The sequence below is a fragment of the Poecilia mexicana genome, unplaced genomic scaffold (genome assembly GCF_051168715.1).
Source record: "Poecilia mexicana isolate PSO_F unplaced genomic scaffold, ASM5116871v1 scaffold_8, whole genome shotgun sequence".
In the NCBI taxonomy this organism is placed as follows: domain Eukaryota; kingdom Metazoa; phylum Chordata; class Actinopteri; order Cyprinodontiformes; family Poeciliidae; genus Poecilia; species Poecilia mexicana.
In genome coordinates this window covers 24,429,048-24,448,481 of record NW_028263377.1, presented here as the reverse complement: position 1 = coordinate 24,448,481, position 19,434 = coordinate 24,429,048, and the positions used below count along the sequence as shown (strand labels likewise).

Sequence of the window (19,434 nt, the reverse complement as noted above, 5' to 3'; positions counted from 1 at the left end):
CTGAGCTAAACGTACGACTATCTGACAACGTATGCTGATCCGACAGAACACCATGAGTTTGTGCTAAGCATATGACGATCTGACCTGACAGAACACCCGTTCTTTGTTCTTGTAATGCTCTGTGTGCACTGCATCATTATTTTATTTAATTATGTACGTTGATATTTAAATTAACAAATAACTAAAACACAAGAAAGAAAGGGCATGCACTCTTTGATTGTTTTTGTTCAAAGTGGCAGCTGTAATGTCTGCCATGGTGTCAGACTACCTGGCTTCATGTACTGGGATAGAGAGTGAAAACAGACACGATGAGCGCCTTCTGTTTGGTTACTTCTTGCTTGTTGCTCCTTGGTCAGTGTTGGTAGTTGAGCGTTATTTACCGTCAGGGCATTGCCTCAATTGCTATGTTTAATGGTGCAGAGAGTGGTGGTTTCTTACATGAGCAATATGGGCAAATGCCCAGGGTGTTATGTTTTTAGGGATGGCACGAGACCATCACACATTTTAGCACAGAAATGGAATATTTAATATTGGTAAAATGTATTAAGTATTTAATATCTAGGTGTTTTTATGGGAATATGGATCTTTCAGATTATTTTGAGAAGCAATTTCGATCATATTTTACATTTTATTGTATCATGTAGCGTGGACCGCTGGTCTTGGTCTTGACTCGGTCTCGACTTTCATCGGTCTTGGTCTTGACTTGGTCTCGGACCCTAAAAGTCTTGGTCTTGTCTCGGTCTCGATACACTCTGGTCTTGGTCTTGTCTTGGTCTCGGGTTAGGTGGTCTTGAACACAACACTGGCAGTTATACAACCGTACATATTTGAAAAGCAGAAGTAGAGCCTCCTGTACAACCAACAAGAATACAGTAAGTGGTTTGTCAAAAACAAAGACAAGTGCTGGAGCTATGCTTGGGTTGCTAGGTAACAGGCAGAATTCTACTGGGGTTGCTAGGTAACAGCGCAGCGTACTCGATAGTGACTTAATCTGGTTTTTCAAACTGCTCATTTTCCAGACACTAAAACATTAACCTACTTCCAAAAAACAGTGTTTTCTTTTCCAAAAAGTACTTAGTTTGTTCTGAAAAGCAGTTGATACACAAATGGAAGAATAAAAATGTGCAAAATTTTATTTTGTTAAATGTTAAATTAAATTTTTGCTTAAGAAAAAACTTTCTGGATCATCTTTGTCATCTCTTCTCTTCGGTTTCATCACTTGCAACATTCACAGCTAAACATCTACAGTGTTCCTCATCTTCTCTTGGTGGTTCAGCCAATCAGCAGCAAGGAAAATAAATTGCACTTCTGGATTGGCTGCTTTGCAAACACCAGTAAATATCGTATGAAGCAGCACACGCTGTTGGCGTTGAAAAATAATCCACGTATCTGGAGATTTTTTGCAAAACATTTGGAGTTACATTTCACAGAAAATTCTGCAACTAAACTCAAATGGGTGAAGCTCCATTGTACTATAAATATTTAACAAAAATCCTGATTATTATATTAAAAAAACAAGTATTTCAAATTTGTATAGGCCTGAGAAAATCAGCATGTGTACTGCAAATGGACCCCACACCACAGTTTTACCACCACTGCTTTAAATATTCAATTAAAAATAAATATTTAAAAGAAAAAGGTAGAGGCAAACATACAAAAAAGAATCATCTTTAATGATATAGGCTACATTTGTACATTTCTACAACAGACTTCCAGTAGGACTAACAGCCAATTAGAAAAAAACAAGCTAGTTTCATCTGCAACAGTTAAAAAAAACTGGTCTTTAAAATTAAATACATCATGTAAATATCATCATGTCCCATTAAATAACAATAATAATAATAATATTTAAAAAAAACACACACATTTAATAGTTTGAACAATCAACGTGAAATATAAATTACATCAAAAGCACCTTTTCCGGAAGTGAGGATATTAAAATAAATAATTGGCCTTTTTTTTTTATCATAACAAGACAGTACATCGTCACGGTAACCACGAGAACGCTCCCACCGCACGAAGTCAAACCGATTCAACTTCCAGCATGAAATGTTCTCAATCTCAACCAAAATAAAATAAAATAAAATAACATCTGCAAATGAGTAGCTTCATCAACAAACACTATAAACATGGTAACATTATAAAATAATCCTTCTGTGGGATTAGAAATTACCAACGCAGATGAGAGGATTGTCACACTGCTGATGTAACATGGAGGAAAACGGAACTGGTCCTGGATTCGTAGAGGAAGTCTTTCACTGCACCGTTCATGCAAACGCACCTCCAGCCGCGTCCAACACATGCACACAACTCAGGAGTTTAGTGAGACAAGAGCTTAACGTGGGTATTAAAAAAAAAAAAAAAATTCTACAGGTGCTTGAAAACATCACGAGAATATCAAAGAGCGAGGCACAAAACCGCCTCTTTAAGCTCCACCGGCCAACGGTTCAGGTGGATTCTGGCTCTACTACCATTTATGGGATAGAAAAATTCATACATCTATGTTACAGTACAGTAAGAAGGGCTTCGATGTGTGCAGTGGCTCGCAAAAAGTCTTCAAACCCCTTTGAGTTTCCCACATTTTCTCATTTTACAACCACAAACTTCTAATTTAATATAATTACTGACGCATGTTTGACGTTCTACATGAAATAATTTAGACTTGATGGCAGAAAACTAACACTAACACCAAGAACATTGGTGGTGGCAGCATCATGCAGTGGGGATACATTTCTACAAACTTACTAGATGATGAAAAAGCTGTGGGGTAGAGCTGAGGTTAAACATATGACAAACTACAATTAAAGCACATTTATGTGTTAGTACAGCCTAGTCAAAGTAAAGTTGGACAGCAGGACAATGTTTATGGAGCAATCTACAAATCTGGTTTGTAAAAGATGCAAAAAAAAAAAAAAAAATAAGTGGGAAGATCAGTGAAACATTCTGGCCAAAACAAAAGAACACACTTTAAAACATGGTGGTGGCTGCATCATGCTGTGGGGATGTCTTTTTTCCCCTTTAGCAGGCACACAGAAGCTTTCAGCGAGTTAACAGACAGATGGATGGAGAAAAACCTCTGGGGGGAAACAGCATAAGATGCGATTCATGACTTAGATATTATGGTTCTCAAACTGCGGTACACAAACAACTCCTGGTACTTCAGCTGCACTAACGTGGTACAGTGAACCAGGAGCAGGTGCTGGTAGCTGTGGATAATACTTCCATTCCAGAATCAAGGTTTGGATGGAAGATGTAAGGCTAACTACAACAAAGAGAGATTGGCTAACTGATCAGGCTAACTGTTATTAGCAAAACCAGCTACTAACGATCCATTTCTCTTGTTTTTATAGAATATAGCTACACTTAGCTAATTAAGGGACGACGTAGCTCAGTTAATTATTAATTTACTTAGCTACATTTTGCCTGAAGTTCAAATGTTTTTATATCCACTGATAAATTTAAAAGTAAGGCGGCCATATTGGATTGTAAGTTGGTGGAAGAAGTACAGTTTTACTACTTTAGTTAACCTTTTTGTTAAGTTCTCCATCTAATACTGCCTCTTTCAACTATATGCAGACAAACTCAAATGAACAACACACATGAAGTTCATTCAATTCATGTATCTGAATGGCCTAATCAAAGTACAGACTTAAATCCAACTGAGTGACTCTTTAAAAAAAACAGAGTTTTGTGGTTTTAAAGTGAAGAAATGTGAAAAACTTTAAGACGTATGAATAATTTTTTGCAAAGAATTCCACTTGACCTGCAGGTTCAAAGGTAATGCTTTAAAATTTGGTATTCTGAACAAACTGTAGTGGATATTTCTGCTCGACTCAAACCCTGCGCGAGTCATATCTACATCAAGATAATTCATTAGAAAAGCAGATTATGAACAGAAACATTTAGAAAAACAACCAACATCTAAAAGGTTTCAAGAGATCCAGTCACTTTCAGTCCGAGTACTGCAAGTCCAAGTCCACCGTACCGTCCGTCACCACCAGCCGCACCCGTTTGGGTTTTGTGGCGCCCATTGAGTGCGACATAGGAACCCCACCGTAGTGTGAAGCACCTTGGTTTTCCCCTGACTGGCACTGCTGCTGCATGTCCTTCCGGCAGTGTTCATCCTGACTTCTGAGGCCAGAGAACCCGCCCAGAGAGGACGGATTGGACAGTTGGGGTCCGCAAGGTTCAAGGACCAACCGTCCTTGAGTGCCTGAGGGCTCCATCAGGCAGTGGTAGGTGTAGTTTGTAGCGCCCAGGCCCGGGTAGCCATCAGAACCGTCCCTCAGGCCCAGAGTGAGTGAGTGGTCGCCGCTGAAGTTCAGCACATAGGGAGGACCTTGGTAGCCGTAAGGGAAGGAGGCGGTGGACTGGGTTTTGGGTGCTGGTGTACCTGGAGGTGTGCTGTGGACTAGTTGAGGGCTGCTGTGCTGAGAGATGGGCGAGAGAGAGGAATAGCTAAAGTCATAGGCATCCTGCTGTGTGTAACATGGCTGGTGTTTGTCGGTTTTGTCCAGCTTCTTGTCTTGCTGGGATGAGTAGCAGTCGGAAGCTTTGCTAGGAAAGAAGAAGGGCCTCGGCATCTCGGAAAAGTTTTTGTACCCCATGTTAGTTTCAGCCGTTTCCTGTTTGTCTGATGCCATCTTGTTTTTACCGAAAGACTGTGAAACGGAGGAACTGGGTCTGCTGAAGTGAAGGTTGGACCTGGCGAGGTTGCTGGAGGAGCTGAGATGGCCAACGTCCTTTCCGAACCCCTGGAAAGATACGTTGCTTTTTTGAGACACATTAGGAACAAATTTCTGACTCTGTTTGGCAGAGATCCGGGCGCCACCACTAGCAGCTATGGTGTCCTCGCACGGAGCACTGTACAGGTTCTGCGTCTGGCTACCACCCTGGTACTTCAGAACCCTGTGGATTACCGTAGATGGCTTCTCCTGGTAGCTGAATGGACTTTCAGGAGAGTTGGGATTCTTTGTAGAGAGGACTGAAGGAGAAAGGAATCTGTTGGACACTTGAGCCGACGTTCCTCTGACCACAGTTGGCTGGTTACTTGGGAATGACTGGGATTTACTTGGAATGGTCATGCGATGGAACGGGCCTTGGGTTTTGAGGTTGAGCTGCGTTTTTGATTGGCTGGTGGTGGCCTTGAAGTTGAGGGAAGGCTGGCTTAAAACAACGGGATTTCCGGTGAAAATACGAGACTTGCTGGCGACGGACAAAGATGGTTGAGTTCTGGGGTCGTCTTTGGAGAGCCTCGCTCCCAGATTTTTGCTCATAATACGCTCCTTGCTCACAACGTCTGAATTTACCGAAGATGAAAACCCGAAACCAGAGTTAGGTCCGTCTTTGGAGATGCCCTTGGCTTCACAGTTGTGAACACTCCCAGAGTCACTTTTGGAAGCAACCAAGCCCGGGAAAAACTGCAGATCCTCACTGGTGAAGTTATTCCCCGGACTTGGCGGGCCCAGGTAGGGTGTTTCAGTGGACCAGGTGTCAGTCGGGCTGTGGGAGAGAGGACTGCTAAATGGGTCGGTGGGTGGATCCAGGGAGCACAGATCTGACGGGGAGGATGGGAGAATGTTCTGCGGCTGGTCGTATCCCTCAAAGCCGAGGCACTGGAAGTCCAGGATGTCTTCGCAGCAGTTGGTGAAGCTGGGCTCGGCGGACAGTATATTGTCAGCGGCCACAAACGGGGGGGATTGGGATGAGGTCTGGATCACAGAACTGGAGGTGCTGGCGCAAGCCGCCGCGGGCTTCTCCAGCGTCTGAGAGGAACACAGGCCTTCGGAGAGCCTGGAGAGGCTGTTGTCAATCTGCTGGAGTGTGTGACTCAGACAAGGGGTGGGCGTCTCCATGGGCACACTCTTGCGCTGTTTGTCAACTTTGAGCCTCTGTTTCCTCCCCCCCATGTACGACTCCAACCTTTCTATGATTCGCTCTCCGCCTGAGTGTGCAGCTTCGGTTTTGCCCTCGTTAAGAGGTGATGACAGTGACAACGGCGAAAGAGAGAGGGAAAACGGGGGTGGTTCTGTTTTTAGAGACATCAGATTGCTGTTGAGTCTCAGACAAGTCTCTTCTTTCTTCTGCCTCCCTAAGGCGTGACTCTTGACCTCTCTCTTGACATCGGCCATTAGGTCAGGCAGTACAAGCCCCTTTTTGCTGTCCACCTCCCAGATATCCTCCACCTTCCTCCGCAGTTTCAGAACCGGCAACTGAAGCCCGTCTGAGCCCAGTTCTGGCTCCAGCTTTTGTTGGGGCGCGCTCTCAAACAGGCAGCAGCTTTTTAAAAGATGATCTTCCACTTTAGTTTCTGGAAGCATCTCACTGGTTCCATTCAGGCTCAACGGGGGCCGGCTTTCCAACTTTGCTTTAATTTCACTTTTTTCGTCAACAGATTCGTTTTGTCCAACTTTAGTTTCACTGACTCCATCCGTCTGGACGTCAGTAACTTGTTTTTTGTTGTTTTTGTCGTTTCTTCGTCTCAATCGATGCAGTCTGCTCTTCGCCTTCTGACTTGCTTGAACGTGAGCCTCCATCTCTCGGTTTAAGATGGACACAGAGTCCATGATTGCTTTGAAAGGATCGCACGCCATCGAGTCGTCATGCTTTTCCGTTTTCAGCGCCAAGGTCTCACACTGAACATCCCACACTTTTCCTCTTCTCCGCTTGAGGCGGATCTTGAAATCAAAGCCGGCTTTTGTTTCCTCTGAGCTGTTTTCTTCAGGGGACGATGTTTCCAGGTTATTCTGGGAGTTTTTTTGGGATCTACGTGTGACAGCCGCAGGACTATCACTCATATCTTCACAAATATCCTCCTCCTGATTTTCTTGTTTGCATTGTCGGACTTTCCTCAGCATGTGGCCTCGTGGAGATCCGTTAGGTCTGGAGCGAAGCGCTCTGGTAACTACCGGTTGTTTTTGGATCCGCCTTGGAGCTGATTTATTATCTTTCTTGGCTTCTCCAGAGGTAGCGGACGTGTTCGGTTGTGGTGCTGGAGGCGACGTCACCACGGCCGTGTTTTTCTGGACACGATCGGAGGCGGAAGTCGGACCTCGCTGCGAGTCGATCTCCACGGAGCTCCGAAACGTGCGTTTCTTCAGAGGTATGTTGGACTGCGGGTTGGCGTCCGGGTGCGGCTGAGCCTTTGTAGAAACGGCCGACCTGTGAGGTAGTGAGTTGATGGAGGAGGAGGCCGGCAGTTCGCTGCGCTTCGGTTCGGACTGGACGTGTGAACTTTTCACACCCAAGTCTGTGCAAACAGAAACCAATCGCTCGTCGTTTGGGGTTCCCATCCCGTTCTGTGATTCATCCAATTTAGTTTTCCGCACACTTCGTTTTTTCGTAAACCTCTCCTTAACGCAACGATTGCAGCTCCCTCTGTTTATGTCTCCCTGCAGCCTCTGATCTAAAAAAGATTTATCTTTTCTTAAAATGTCCGACAGCAAAACCTTTGCCTGTTTTATCACCACATCTTCGGGACGCTCATTCAAGCATCTCTTCGTCTGTCCTGACACTTTAACTTCCACTTTCTCTGCATTTTTAACACTCTGGATATTACTCCCTGCTTTTGACTTCCCCACTTTCTCAGCTTCAGTTGATCTAGGGTCTCTCTTCTCTTCCTGCAGCTCTGTTTGCACCGTTTTTATTTCCACAACTCTGCCAACCCCTTTCTTCTCGCAGCCAGATGGATTCCCGGCGACTTCTTTGTGAGCATCTGTTCCATCTGTGGCCTTGAGGAGCGTTTCCCTCCCTCCTCGTTTGCTCGTAGCTGTACAGACGTCTGACCTGGAAACCTGCTTTCTTGGCAGGTTCCCAGGTTTGGGGGGCGGTTGGCTCCTTCCTCTCCCTAAAACGGCACCTTTCTCCTCTTCTTGTGTTTTTCCGGCCTCGGCTGGTTGCGGGATTGATAACCTAGTAAGGTCGACGGTGACGTATTGCTTCAGAGTGATTACTGGATTGTCGGCAGCCTTCTCTGACACAGTCAGAGGCGGAGCGGCGATCCTGGATTCAACTTTGCTGCTCTGACTTTCAATGATTGCTTTTTCCATGTTCTCCTGCTTTACTGTGCTGCAGGTTTTGTCCCTTTCAACAGGCGGACAAGCTGTAGTAGTGTTAGCCGTGTTTGTGCTACTGGACTCCGTCTTTGTCTCCTGCGTTTTATGAACCATGTTTTTGGCTCGTGAGCAGATCTTCATGTTCAAAGCCACGCTGTTCACGGCGGATCTGCTTCTCAGATTGGCCGGCACGGACGAACTCAAAGTCAAAGACTTCGGGTTTTCCTCGACAGCCGCTTTTCTTGGCTTCACCTCCTCTAGTTCCTGCAGCAAGGCCCTCTCTTTGCTTTTGGGATCCTTGCACTGCAGCAGGAAATCCACCGAGTGGCGCCGCACTCTGACGTGCAGGTCCCTCAGAGCGACCTGGGACGGCAGCGGAACGGTCCGGCAGCGTTTCAGCAGGTGGTTCCCCGACCGCCTCTGCTTCTCACGCCTCCACCTCTTGGTGTCGTTCAGCTTCTTGTTCTTCAGAGCGTTTCTCCTCATCTGCTGGGTGAAGGAGTTCCTGGAGGGGATCGCTGGCGACGAAAGGAGACAAAACGAGCAGCTGGATTAAATTCAGGAGGAAAAATAAAAAAACAAAAACAGCTCTGGGCAAAAGTTTTAATTAATGTTAATTTTTGGCTTTAATCATTAATTTTAAACCATTTTTCTAGAGTGCAATTTATTTAATAAACAACCTTCAAAATAAATGTCAGAAGGAAAGAAGGAAGGAAGAAAGAAACACAAAGTATGAAAGAAAGACAGATGAAGGAAGGAAAAATGGATAGATAGATGAAAATTGGAAGGTAAGGAGGAAAGAAGGAAGCAAGGAAGGAAAGAGGGGAAGGAGGAAGGAAGGAATGAAGGAAGAAGCAAAGGAAAGGAGGAAGGAAGGTAGGTAAGATGGAAGGAAGAAAAGACGGAGAGAACAAAAGAAGGAAGGATGGAGGGAAGGGAGGAAAAAGAAAGGAATAATACATAAAGAAAGGATAGACGAATGATGCACTAATTACTGTAAACATTTCAGGTTTAATTAAATATCAATTAAAGTCTTAATTTAATTCCTTTCAGGTTTAATCTGTGGATTAGATTTGTCTCCTGCGTTTCTGTTCACCTGTGAAGATCCCGGCGTGGATTCCCGGCGCGCTGGGCCTGGCGGTGAGGTGTCCTCTCTCCCTGTGCTGGCGCAGGTATCGCTCCCGCAGCCGGTACTTCTGGCCCACGGCCTCCTTCGCCTCCTCGCTGTCCGGCTGCTTCCCTCTGTGCCTGAAGTGGCCCTCTCCGTTCCTGATCGGATCAAACACACGCGCCGTGAGCGACACCCGAGCCGCTGCCGAGACAAAGCCAGCCGGAGCGGCGGACACACCTCTCGCAGGTGCAGCATTCGCACATTTCGTTGCCTTCGCCGAAGAAGCTGGCGCCATAGTAACAGGTGATTTCCTCCCCAGGCGAGATGGGTCGGATCACTTCCACGCAGGCGATGTTCTTCTCACCGGGGAGAAACTTGACAGGTGCAGAAAGAGAGAAAAACGGATTAGACAAAAGGTGGGTCCAACAACAACAGATGTGTCAGAAAACATAAAAAAAGGATCGTTTCTGAAATAAAAACGCAGTCAGAGATGTTTTACCTTGCAGTTCGGTTTGCAGTCTTCAATTCAGGAGAGAAATGGAAAAGAAAGATTTCAGTTAATTAAGTCACCATATAAATGGAAATTAGGGATGCAAATAACGATTATTTTAGTAATCGATTAATCAGATAAAGAAAAATCTACTGATTTTCATTTAACCGTGGGAGCCTTTTATTTTATAAATACTTATTTTTTTTAAAGAAAAACAAACATTTTACTGCCTAAAATGCAATAACAGCATTCCTTTCATGCATGCTAACCAGCTGAAGCTAAAGTTTTGCATAAAACATTTTCACAGACAAAGAATGTTTTTATCTATATTTTGTAGTTCTGGTTCATTTCTGCTCTGACTCTGTTCGTCTTTTCACCATTTTTTAAGTCTGTATGCAAACGATTAATCGATTTAGTTCATGATCATTTCAATAATCAATTAATCGATTCAGAAATCTTTTTGGCTGTTAAAAATATCCTGAATAAGAATTGTATTGTTAATAATAATAGTGGGAAAAAAATAATCTTAACAATAAGAATGAACTCATTAATAAAAACTAAAAGTGATAATAAATCTACCGTTTTGTTTTGCCATTTGAATAAACTTTTCCCTAAATATTAATTTAATCTCTGACAGATTTAAAACCTATAAAATAAAACTTTAATCAAAATAAAATCCCACAAAATATCAAAATTAATTTTTACTTCCTTGTCCCTCATCACCTTTAGTGGAAACTAAAGGAGCGCCCCCATCAGTCTCATTCGGGTAATGCAGTTTTAAGGTGAAACGTTTTAAAATAAGAACAGGATTAAAACACTTCAGGAACACAAATATTCTATTTTATGACCGTAAAATCTTCATTAACATTTATCTTCCACAATGATAAATTGTTAGTTCACAATACATATAATAATCGATCAATTGTTAAATGGAGAATAAAAACTCAAAACAGGGCAAATTATTGAAAGAACTCAGACAAGTAACTAAGTGATTTTTTTCCAAAATATATAATATAAATTTTGCATTTAAAATAAATAAAACATTTATTTGCCTAAATCAATCCAACAGGGTGAACTCTTAATGAAAAAACAATCACCAGATCCGTCCTATCCTGTACTGATGCTGAGTCTGATCGATTAATCGATTATTCTGACGATTAATCGGATGAAAAAATGACACATTTTGCAGATTTTCATTAAATATTCATTTAAAAAGACGCTCACCGTGGTTGATGAAGGCTGCGGGCCCGAGCCACAGCTGAGCGCAGCGTTTGCGTGTGGAGTACATGACGCTGAAGTCGTTGACCCCTGCCCTCAGCACGGCGCTGTCCGCGGGGTTCAGCTCCGCTATGCAGCCCAGTAGGACCTCCACGCGCTCTCCAACGAACCTGCAGGACAGACGGACAGACGCAGCTGTGAGAGCTCAGGGCAGGACTGGAACCGACAGCTGGAAGAAGAGGGAGGGAGGGATTACCAATGCCTCGTGGCCGTTATCTTCGCCCCGTTGGTCTCCGATGAGTATCTGTCACAAGACTCTATCTTGATCCCACTGTCCAGCAGGAAGGCACTGAGGTAGCGATACACCTGCAGCCACATCCAACAACATATAACGGTGCTTCCTTAAACAGGTCAGGGTAGCTCTATAGACTAAACAAAACACGTGTGCTACATTTTTTGGACAAAATCATCCGTAGATAATGAAATTTTAGTTTGTTCGGTTTCAGAATGAGATGTTTTAGGGCCTCTTGTCACTTTAAATCTAAATAAGCTGTTGTTTACACTCACATTTGAAAATGGCACACAATTACACAACCATACATCTTTGAAAAACAGAAGTGGAACCTCCTGCACAGCCAACAAGAACGCAGTAAGTGGTTTCTGAATGCCAAGTCAACAACAAAACACTCGTCTTTTCCAGCATCCATTATAGAGCAGCAAAACCAGCTGACCAAATGTGTTGGAGCTCAGCTTGGGTTGCTAGGTAACGGGCAGAATGCCACTGAGGTTGCTAGGTAACGGGCAGTGCCCAAAGAATGTGACTTGATCTTGATGTTTTTGAAACGGCTCATTCTCCAGACTCAAAGAAACATTAATTTACTGCTAAAAACTGGCTGGATGTTTAGTTGTTTTTTTCCTTATGCACTTGTGCTGTTTCTGGAAGCAGTTCATACCCGAGAGGAAGTACAAAAACATGAAAAATGTGAATTTTGCATAACATGTCCCCTTTCCTACAATTCCAAGGTGTACTCCTTTGATATTTTGTATCAATTGAAGTCAGAGTTAGCTTAAAAATATTATCTGATGTTCTCAAATTACATAATTTTGTACTAAAGCTGCAGTTCTTGACAGATTAGACCTCAAAGAGGTCAGAAAAGATTTGAGTTTACGTTTAAGCCACATCGCCCCGCTCTACATTGACGTTACAATAACTAAGCATTTATAAAGATGAATGATTAGGTTCATATGAATCAGCCTGTAAACACGCTGGTTCATCCTGGCCTGCAGGTTTAGCCACATGTTGCTATTTTCTGTTTCCTTTCTTTTCCAATCGGCTTCAACCTCATCAGCTTCTCTTTGTAGTAACAACAGAAACAAACCAAAACTTTGTCACAACGTGTCTCTGTGGCTCCAGCAGTGTGAACGAAGCCCCACATGAAACCAACTGAGTCTCGACCCATTTTTAGTTTTTAGGTGTGAAAACTGTCACATCTGTAAGGCTGAGTGTAAAACTTGAATATACGTGTGAAGACTCTTTAACAGCTGCTACAAACTGTTCCACACATCTAACTGCAGATTTCCACGTTTATAAACAACCAAAATTAGGTTTTGTTCTCAGTAAATTTTAAAACATTCTGGTAATTTGAGTCGATACGTTGGCCTGTCGCAGTAAATGAATTAAACGCATGACAAATTGGAACGAGCGCAATCATTTCTATTTGTATTATTCATTATTTTCTCTCTTTCTACTAAAAACTGGATGATTAAGCGCTTCAGTTTGGTTCTTTTGTCTCAACTAGCTCTTTTTTGAAGGACTATGTTGTTCATAGAGACTTCATAACTGATTTTATTTGTTGTTTACACGTTTCCAGAAATCATCATGGATGCCTCCTGCACTAAATATAGATTCTTTAAAACACAATTTGTGATTTATGTTTGGCATCTAAGAAACTCAAGTTTAAACTCATAATCTAAGCTCTGAAAACATCTAAAATTGACATTTTCTTTTACAAACAGCTTTTATCTTCAGGTTTGAAGAAAAAAAAAAAAAAAAGCAAATTGATGATGCAAAAAGTTAATTATTTAAATTTAAACAAACATAAACCAGAATTAGAGCGTGGTCCTGGTTCAGATGCCTACATGTTGTCTCAGCAGCTCCTGCCGGTGGTTCCCCAGAGCGTTGAAGTAGTCGCCAGCGAGCTCGCCGACCGTCAGCGCCTCAAACGTGGCGTTGAAGTCGTGCGTTCGCTGAAACCGCAGCAGCGTCTCCTTGAGGACGCCCCAACGTCTGATCTCTGGTGCCGGACTGGAACGGAAATAACGACCGGTTAAAAACGACAAACACAGAGGAACAGAGGGAGCTGTTCAGATATTTTGGGAGACGCAGAATCGTCAATGTTTATTAAAAATCAGTGGGAAATGTTTGTGAATAAAGGCTAAAACCACAAGTGAAATTCCAACAGTTAATATCATAAGTCGTACAACAACAGAGTGCAAAATAATACAAGAATAAAGTCGCAATGTTTGGACAATAAAACAGTAAAAGCACGAAAAAAATGAAATGAGGAATGTTGAGTCTTGTGAAGGTATAAGTTTATTAAGGTATTTAGTAAGAAAATACTAAATACTTAATCTTTTAACAAATCAGAATCAAATTATCAGTAGCAGAAATGTGTCGAACCAAACTGAGGCGGTCGCATCAACTTCACTTTTTAATTCACTCCAGAAGATTTTCTCTCATTAAAACAACTTTTTTTTTTCTGTCATTTTAAGTTATTATTCTGGTAAAACTGCGTCTTTTTTATACTAACTTCACAACTTTATTCTAGAAATTAAGCAAAAATGTTCTGTTATACAACTGTTAAAGAAAGACTGAAATAAAAGACAGTTTTGAGAATATTTTCTATCATTTGTAACTTCATTTTTAGAAAATAAATTGAGGTAAAATAATAAAATCAGATCTGGAGCAAGCAGGAGTTTTGTCTGCAAGAACAGCATTCAAACCTGTAGCTGTAAAAATAATAAATAAACTTTCCAGTAACATTTTTGGCTCAATAAACTGTTACAAAAGATTAAATTGCTTTTATTCTACATACAGTTAAAAGGTAGGATATTCAACAACGCTGACGTTCAATGTCAATTATGAAATCTGAAACTGTAGTATTGTTTTAATAATAATAAAAAGCAACTTATTTCTCCTTTGCTTCTTTTTCAGGTTGTTGTATGTGATAAATAATAATGCTCTTAATGACACCAGCTGCATAAAAACATTAGATTTTTGTCAGTAACCTGCAAACAGTTTACATTAAATTCAAATTTATTGATGGAAAATAGTAAAAATAACATCTTTTGGAGCTTTTGAACCTCCATATATTCTTGTTATGATAAGAAAATGCCTCAAATGATAAGAGATATGATCAGCAGCATCGACTTTTCACTGATTACAGTACAAACTGAGAAACACTGTTGTGCAAATCTTAGTTTTACATGATTTTGGAGTAATTTGAAGTCATTTTAGTTCTACGTTTTTATCTGAGGTGCAGCTCTTTCACATATGCTGCTAACACTCCAGCTGACATTGTTTTTGATTACCTGATGTTCATTTTATGGGTGGTGAAGCCCAGAAGAGGGTCCAGCACCAAACTGGTGGCCAGGTCATCGGTCTCACACAACTCCTTCACACTCATTCTAGTGTATCCGTCCATTGCCTCCCACCATCAGCATGCTGCAATCACAGGGGTCAAAATAACGATACGTTACAGGGATTTGAAGCATTTCTGCACAACCAGTCTGCAGAGAACGAGCTGGATAGCTTGGTTTAGGTGCTCAGATCAGCAGCACACGATCTCATCATGTAGCATGTTGTTCATCTTTAATTTGCATGTTCAATAGTGGAATAAAAACAAGGTCCAATGAGGTTATGTAGAGTATTAGTTCGCTGTGTTCTGATCAGAGGAGGGAGGAGGCTGTACGTTTAGCGGCCTGCAGCTAACGGAACATTACGGCATCATTTAGCTGATAAAATCTACACCCTGGAGTCTCATATTTAAAACAGCCTCCTTATTAGAAGATGCAGGAATTGAAACCCACCTGGGAGTCTTTTTGGAGTTGACGAAAGCACCGCCAGGTAGACAAGTTATCGCCTGGAAGCGAAAGTTAGCCTAGCAACATAAAGTAGCTAGCTCTCCGCCGATCAGCTGCAAACGAAAATGGAGTCTGGTCGTCACTCCGTGTCCTGGCTGCTTGGATGGCGATAACGAAACAAATCCCGGTGTGAATCCCGAAAAGTACAAACGCACGACATTCCAGTAAAACAGGACGAAAATGTTTTAAATGTGTCGTAAATTAGCTTTGCAAAGATCGGCTAAAAGTTGATGAGAAACCTCCAGCACAACCAAACTATTCATGACCACGCCCACGGAATTCCCTATTGGCTGAGGCCAACTTCAATTACGCAAGGAAAGCGTGCCAAGCTTTCTGATTGGCCAGCTGGTTAGTGGGCGTTGCCGCCCATGCTGGGCAGTGGTGAGAACGGTGAGAACCTCTTGTAGTACAGTGAGCTGTAGTGATGGGAATTCAGTGTGTTTACTGAGATCCGAATTATTTGGCTTAATTCGTTAAAAAGAACTGAATCGGTCGGTTCCTAAACGTCTCTTCACTAGACGCGCGTAATTTTTTTTTACGAAAGCATGGTAATTTTATGGTGCTTTCTTTGTTTTTCTGTTTTTTTCTTTTATTTATTTATTATTATTTTTAAAAATAATTTCTACCACAGAAACCGGAACACAACTATATTTTATTGGAGGAATAGTTTGATAAACGGGTTGTTTTTTTAAGTTAATCTTAAAATATAAGACACATAGTTAGTATTTTAGTCATTAAAATCCAGTTCCTTATAGTTTATGCTATCTTTTCACAGTGCCAACTTTGTGGAGAACATTGATTAAATTAATTAAATTACGCCTTAAGTATTTGTGGCTCACAAAGTTTTACAATTTAAATTTTTTCCCCGACATTTCTGACACTTTTTCTCTCTCCCCATCTCACAATGAGAAGTCAGAATCTCTAAATATAAATTTAAAAATCTGCTCTACTTGGTTTTTAAACCATACCAGCTCTAAAACATTAACTGATTAATGCTGAATTTGTCTGTTTTTCCAACTTTTAAACGGGAGGGAAAAAAAGGTCTAATAATTAGGTTATATTATGATATTCAGCTATTGAACGTGTATAGAACTAATCCTAAATAGTCTTAACCATCTTATAGTTTAGACAGTAATGTTACTTCTTTCTTTTTGTATTAAAAAATTTACTTACTCATGACACAAAATTAAAATCAGTGTAAATCAGCTTTGACTGTTCATTCAAAATGAGCCGGCAGATCCAGCTGCCTCGGCCATGACTGACACATTACTCCTGCTCAAAATAATCACAAACGGGGAAACGGATCACAGTCAGATCACATATTTAAAACCTGTACTGACAATAAGTTAATAAATAATGGTTAATTTCGCTGATTTAACCTTTAGTAGAGTCACAGTTTAACTTTAAAAAGCGCTTGCTGTAATCTGGATGTTTGCCAGGAATTCAGTCTTCAATACTGTGGACAAGTTTGAACTGGAAAACAATCCAAAGTAACGGCTCTGGGAATCCTAAAGTATCTCAAGTATTTGAGCCTCCGTGAACAGAAAGCTGCTGTGTCTGCATGGAAGATCTGTCAGTAATGTTTTTATAAACAGGACGATTGATGATTCTCATTAATCAATCAGCAGTTGTGAAGGAGGAGAAAGTTTGTGTTGGCAGCTGAGCGTAGTTTCTGTTCAGAATAGTTTCGGTTTTTAAAGAAAAAGTGTCTCACAAAGCCAAGCAGCATTCCCAGGATAAATAAGTTAATGAACTCACATCCTGGAATATTTGTCTCTTTATAAACATGAACAGATTTATTTCCATTCAATGTTGCATTAATTTTCAGCATCCTAGGCGCACAAAAGAGCGTTACAGGAGCTCCTTCCTCTCACCATCTGTGTTAAATGTTTACATACATGCTGATATTTATTGTTTCGTATTGTAAATATTAAATACACCAAAACATTTTGAAAATTAATCTACCCTGTTATATATGGACTGGAGGGCAGAATATAGAAAATTATACTCAATTAAGAGAAATGCTACTTCTACATATTTTTACTCAAGTAAAAGTAAAAAATAGCCATCCAGAAAATTACTCAAATTAGAGTAAAAAAGTACTTGGTAAAAAGTCCACTGAAGTAGAGAGTAACTGATCAGATTATCAATCATTTAATATTTAAAAATTACATCATCAGATGGACCAAAATATAAAGTTAAGTAGCAGTCTGTACTACAGCAAATTTGAAGAGGCCTCTGACTGAAGACATAAATCCAACAGAAAACCAAGACTTAAAAATAAATAATTTCCATTCAATTTGAGTTTGAGGGAAAATGTTTGCTATGATACCATAATGTCAATACTTTTGGATACTTATTCCAGATATAAGATGTAAAGAAAACCCCAAACACAAAATATACAAACTCTATATTTATTTCTACCTTGAAACAGAGATGAAAACAAAAAGATATACAAATAAAAATACCATTAGTAGTAATTTTCTTATCTAATCTTAGTTATAGTAACTTTAATGTAATGGATCTAAAACTACCCAGCAACAGTGCATGGTGCAAAAACATCCCTGATTGATTAAAAAGATCCTACACCGATAAGCTTCAATTACCTAAACTTAAATGTTACAGAAAAGAAGATATTTGAGATTACTGGTGGTGAGAAGCAAAAACAGAAAGGAAAAGGTGAAAGATGTTCGAAGCTGCGGTTTGTACAGCCATGAAAACAACGATGAAAATGGACGTGAAGTTCTGCAGGTCTCATAAAAACTTTTTTTTTTTTAAATCTAACTTTCATTTACATAAAAGAAACTTTACAGATCAGAATAAACTGCTTTCTGCACAACAAATCACTGAATTTTACCAATACTGTGGCCAGATTGTTTCAAAATTTACCAAATTGGACCTATTTTCCCTGCAGTTCCTCTTCAGGTTTGGATTCCCTGTTTGTTGTCTAAATTTCACTTCCTGAGTTGATCCTGGATGCGAATTGAACATGTGCACAAACTGAAGTCTGATGACCTCTCAGGGACAAAACAAGGGGTTGTAATACATCAAAACCATGCAGAATGTTAAGATTAACTAAAAAAATGCAAAAAAGGAAATATTTAAAGTCCATTTTGTCCATCCTCCGTCCTTATTGCCCTGCTGTGTCAGAGAGCTGCAGGTTTATATTTGAAGAGCGGGAGGACAGAAAGCGGTGAGGCTGGTGGAAGTGGGCTGTGAGATTACCCTGAAGCTCCACAGAGAGGAATATTTAACAGTTACAGCATCCTGCTTTCTCAGTTTTCATTTATTGTTTAACCAGAAACACCTTGTATAATCAAACGCAAAGTGTAAAAACAAACTGCTAAATATTAGGAATATCGTACGGAGTGCCGTTTGTAAAGTTACACAGTAAAAAAATTAACAGTAATAATTTTATTTAGCCTGTCAGAGGAAAAATGTGGGTGTTCAAGTCATATTTTCACCATCTTATTCTAGATTTATAAGGAATAAGTATGAATATTTAGTTTAAACCAACTATTTAGCTTGTAAATTAAATAATATAGGAAGCTAAATATTTAGTTTCCAACTAAATGTTTAAGTTTAGGCTAAATATTTTCCTTTCAAACTAAATATTTAGTCCAAATTAAATACTTAGTTTGGTAACTAAATATTTAGTTTAACAATTTTTTTCCCAAGCTAAATATTTAATTTTCAAACTAAATACGTTTTTTCCTAGCTAAATATTTACATTGCCAACTAAATATTTAATTTAATAGTTATATAATGGCTGATGAAATAAGTAAATTTATAAATGTATACACATGGTGAAAAAATATAACTTAAAAAATGAACACCACATTTTTCCCTTTGTCAGGCTAACTAAACCAAATTACTCCTGTTAATTTTTTACTGTGTAACTTTAGAAACGCTACCCCATAATATCCAGGGCTCACAGTTGATTGGAATAATTTGATATTAAATTTCATTATTTTTATGGCTCTTTTCCCAGAGTTAGGACACACGAAACTGGGAACGCAGTCAGAAACATTCAGTCATTTTCTATGTTTTTTAAATTACCATTATTATTATTTTAAAACAAGCACAGGCACGTTTTTAAAAGCTAAAAAATAAAGAAACGCTTGCTTTGCTTGTAGCTTTAAGCTAGCTTAGCAAGCCCGCTCCGTGTGGGATTTCTCCGGTCAAAGTTGAACGATGACGTCATTTTCTGCGCCGTTTTATAACTGTAGTGTGACTGTAGTTATAGCAACGGCAGCAGCGGAGGAAGTGAAAATAGCCGTTCAGCCACACTTCCAAATATTTAGCATTAAAAGCCATTTTGTCTGGCTGGACACTTCTCATTTCGAAGTGGAGGATAGTTTACAGCGCACGTCATTTCCGGTAAGCTTCATTGCGTCGAACTCACGCATTACATACGT

General features: G+C 40.4%; 1 protein-coding gene across 1 annotated transcript; it reads right to left on the bottom strand.

The window, feature by feature from the left end:
• Positions 1-1,652: 1,652 nt before the first annotated feature.
• Positions 1,653-16,090, bottom strand: kmt5c (lysine methyltransferase 5C). Its single transcript, XM_015011166.2, has 9 exons — positions 14,963-16,090; positions 14,465-14,597; positions 13,013-13,178; positions 11,130-11,239; positions 10,880-11,043; positions 9,665-9,684; positions 9,403-9,539; positions 9,151-9,323; positions 1,653-8,572 (listed from the first exon to the last, which is right to left on the bottom strand). Exons 2-9 carry the CDS (start codon positions 14,575-14,577, stop codon positions 3,951-3,953), a joined length of 5,505 nt encoding a protein of 1,834 aa, XP_014866652.2. The 5' UTR covers positions 14,578-14,597; positions 14,963-16,090; the 3' UTR covers positions 1,653-3,950.
• Between the last annotated feature and the right edge of the window lie 3,344 nt (positions 16,091-19,434).

Excerpts from the sequence above, each read along its gene's own strand:
- kmt5c (XM_015011166.2), bottom strand. The coding sequence starts at position 14,577 with ATGGACGGATACACTAGAATGAGTGTGAAGGAGTTGTGTGAGACCGAT. Across the intron at positions 13,179-14,464 it reads ACCCATAAAATGAACATCAG|TCCGGCACCAGAGATCAGAC; the intron begins GTAATCAAAAAC and ends TTTCCGTTCCAG. Across the intron at positions 11,240-13,012 it reads AGGAGCTGCTGAGACAACAT|GTGTATCGCTACCTCAGTGC; the intron begins GTAGGCATCTGA and ends ATGTGGCTGCAG.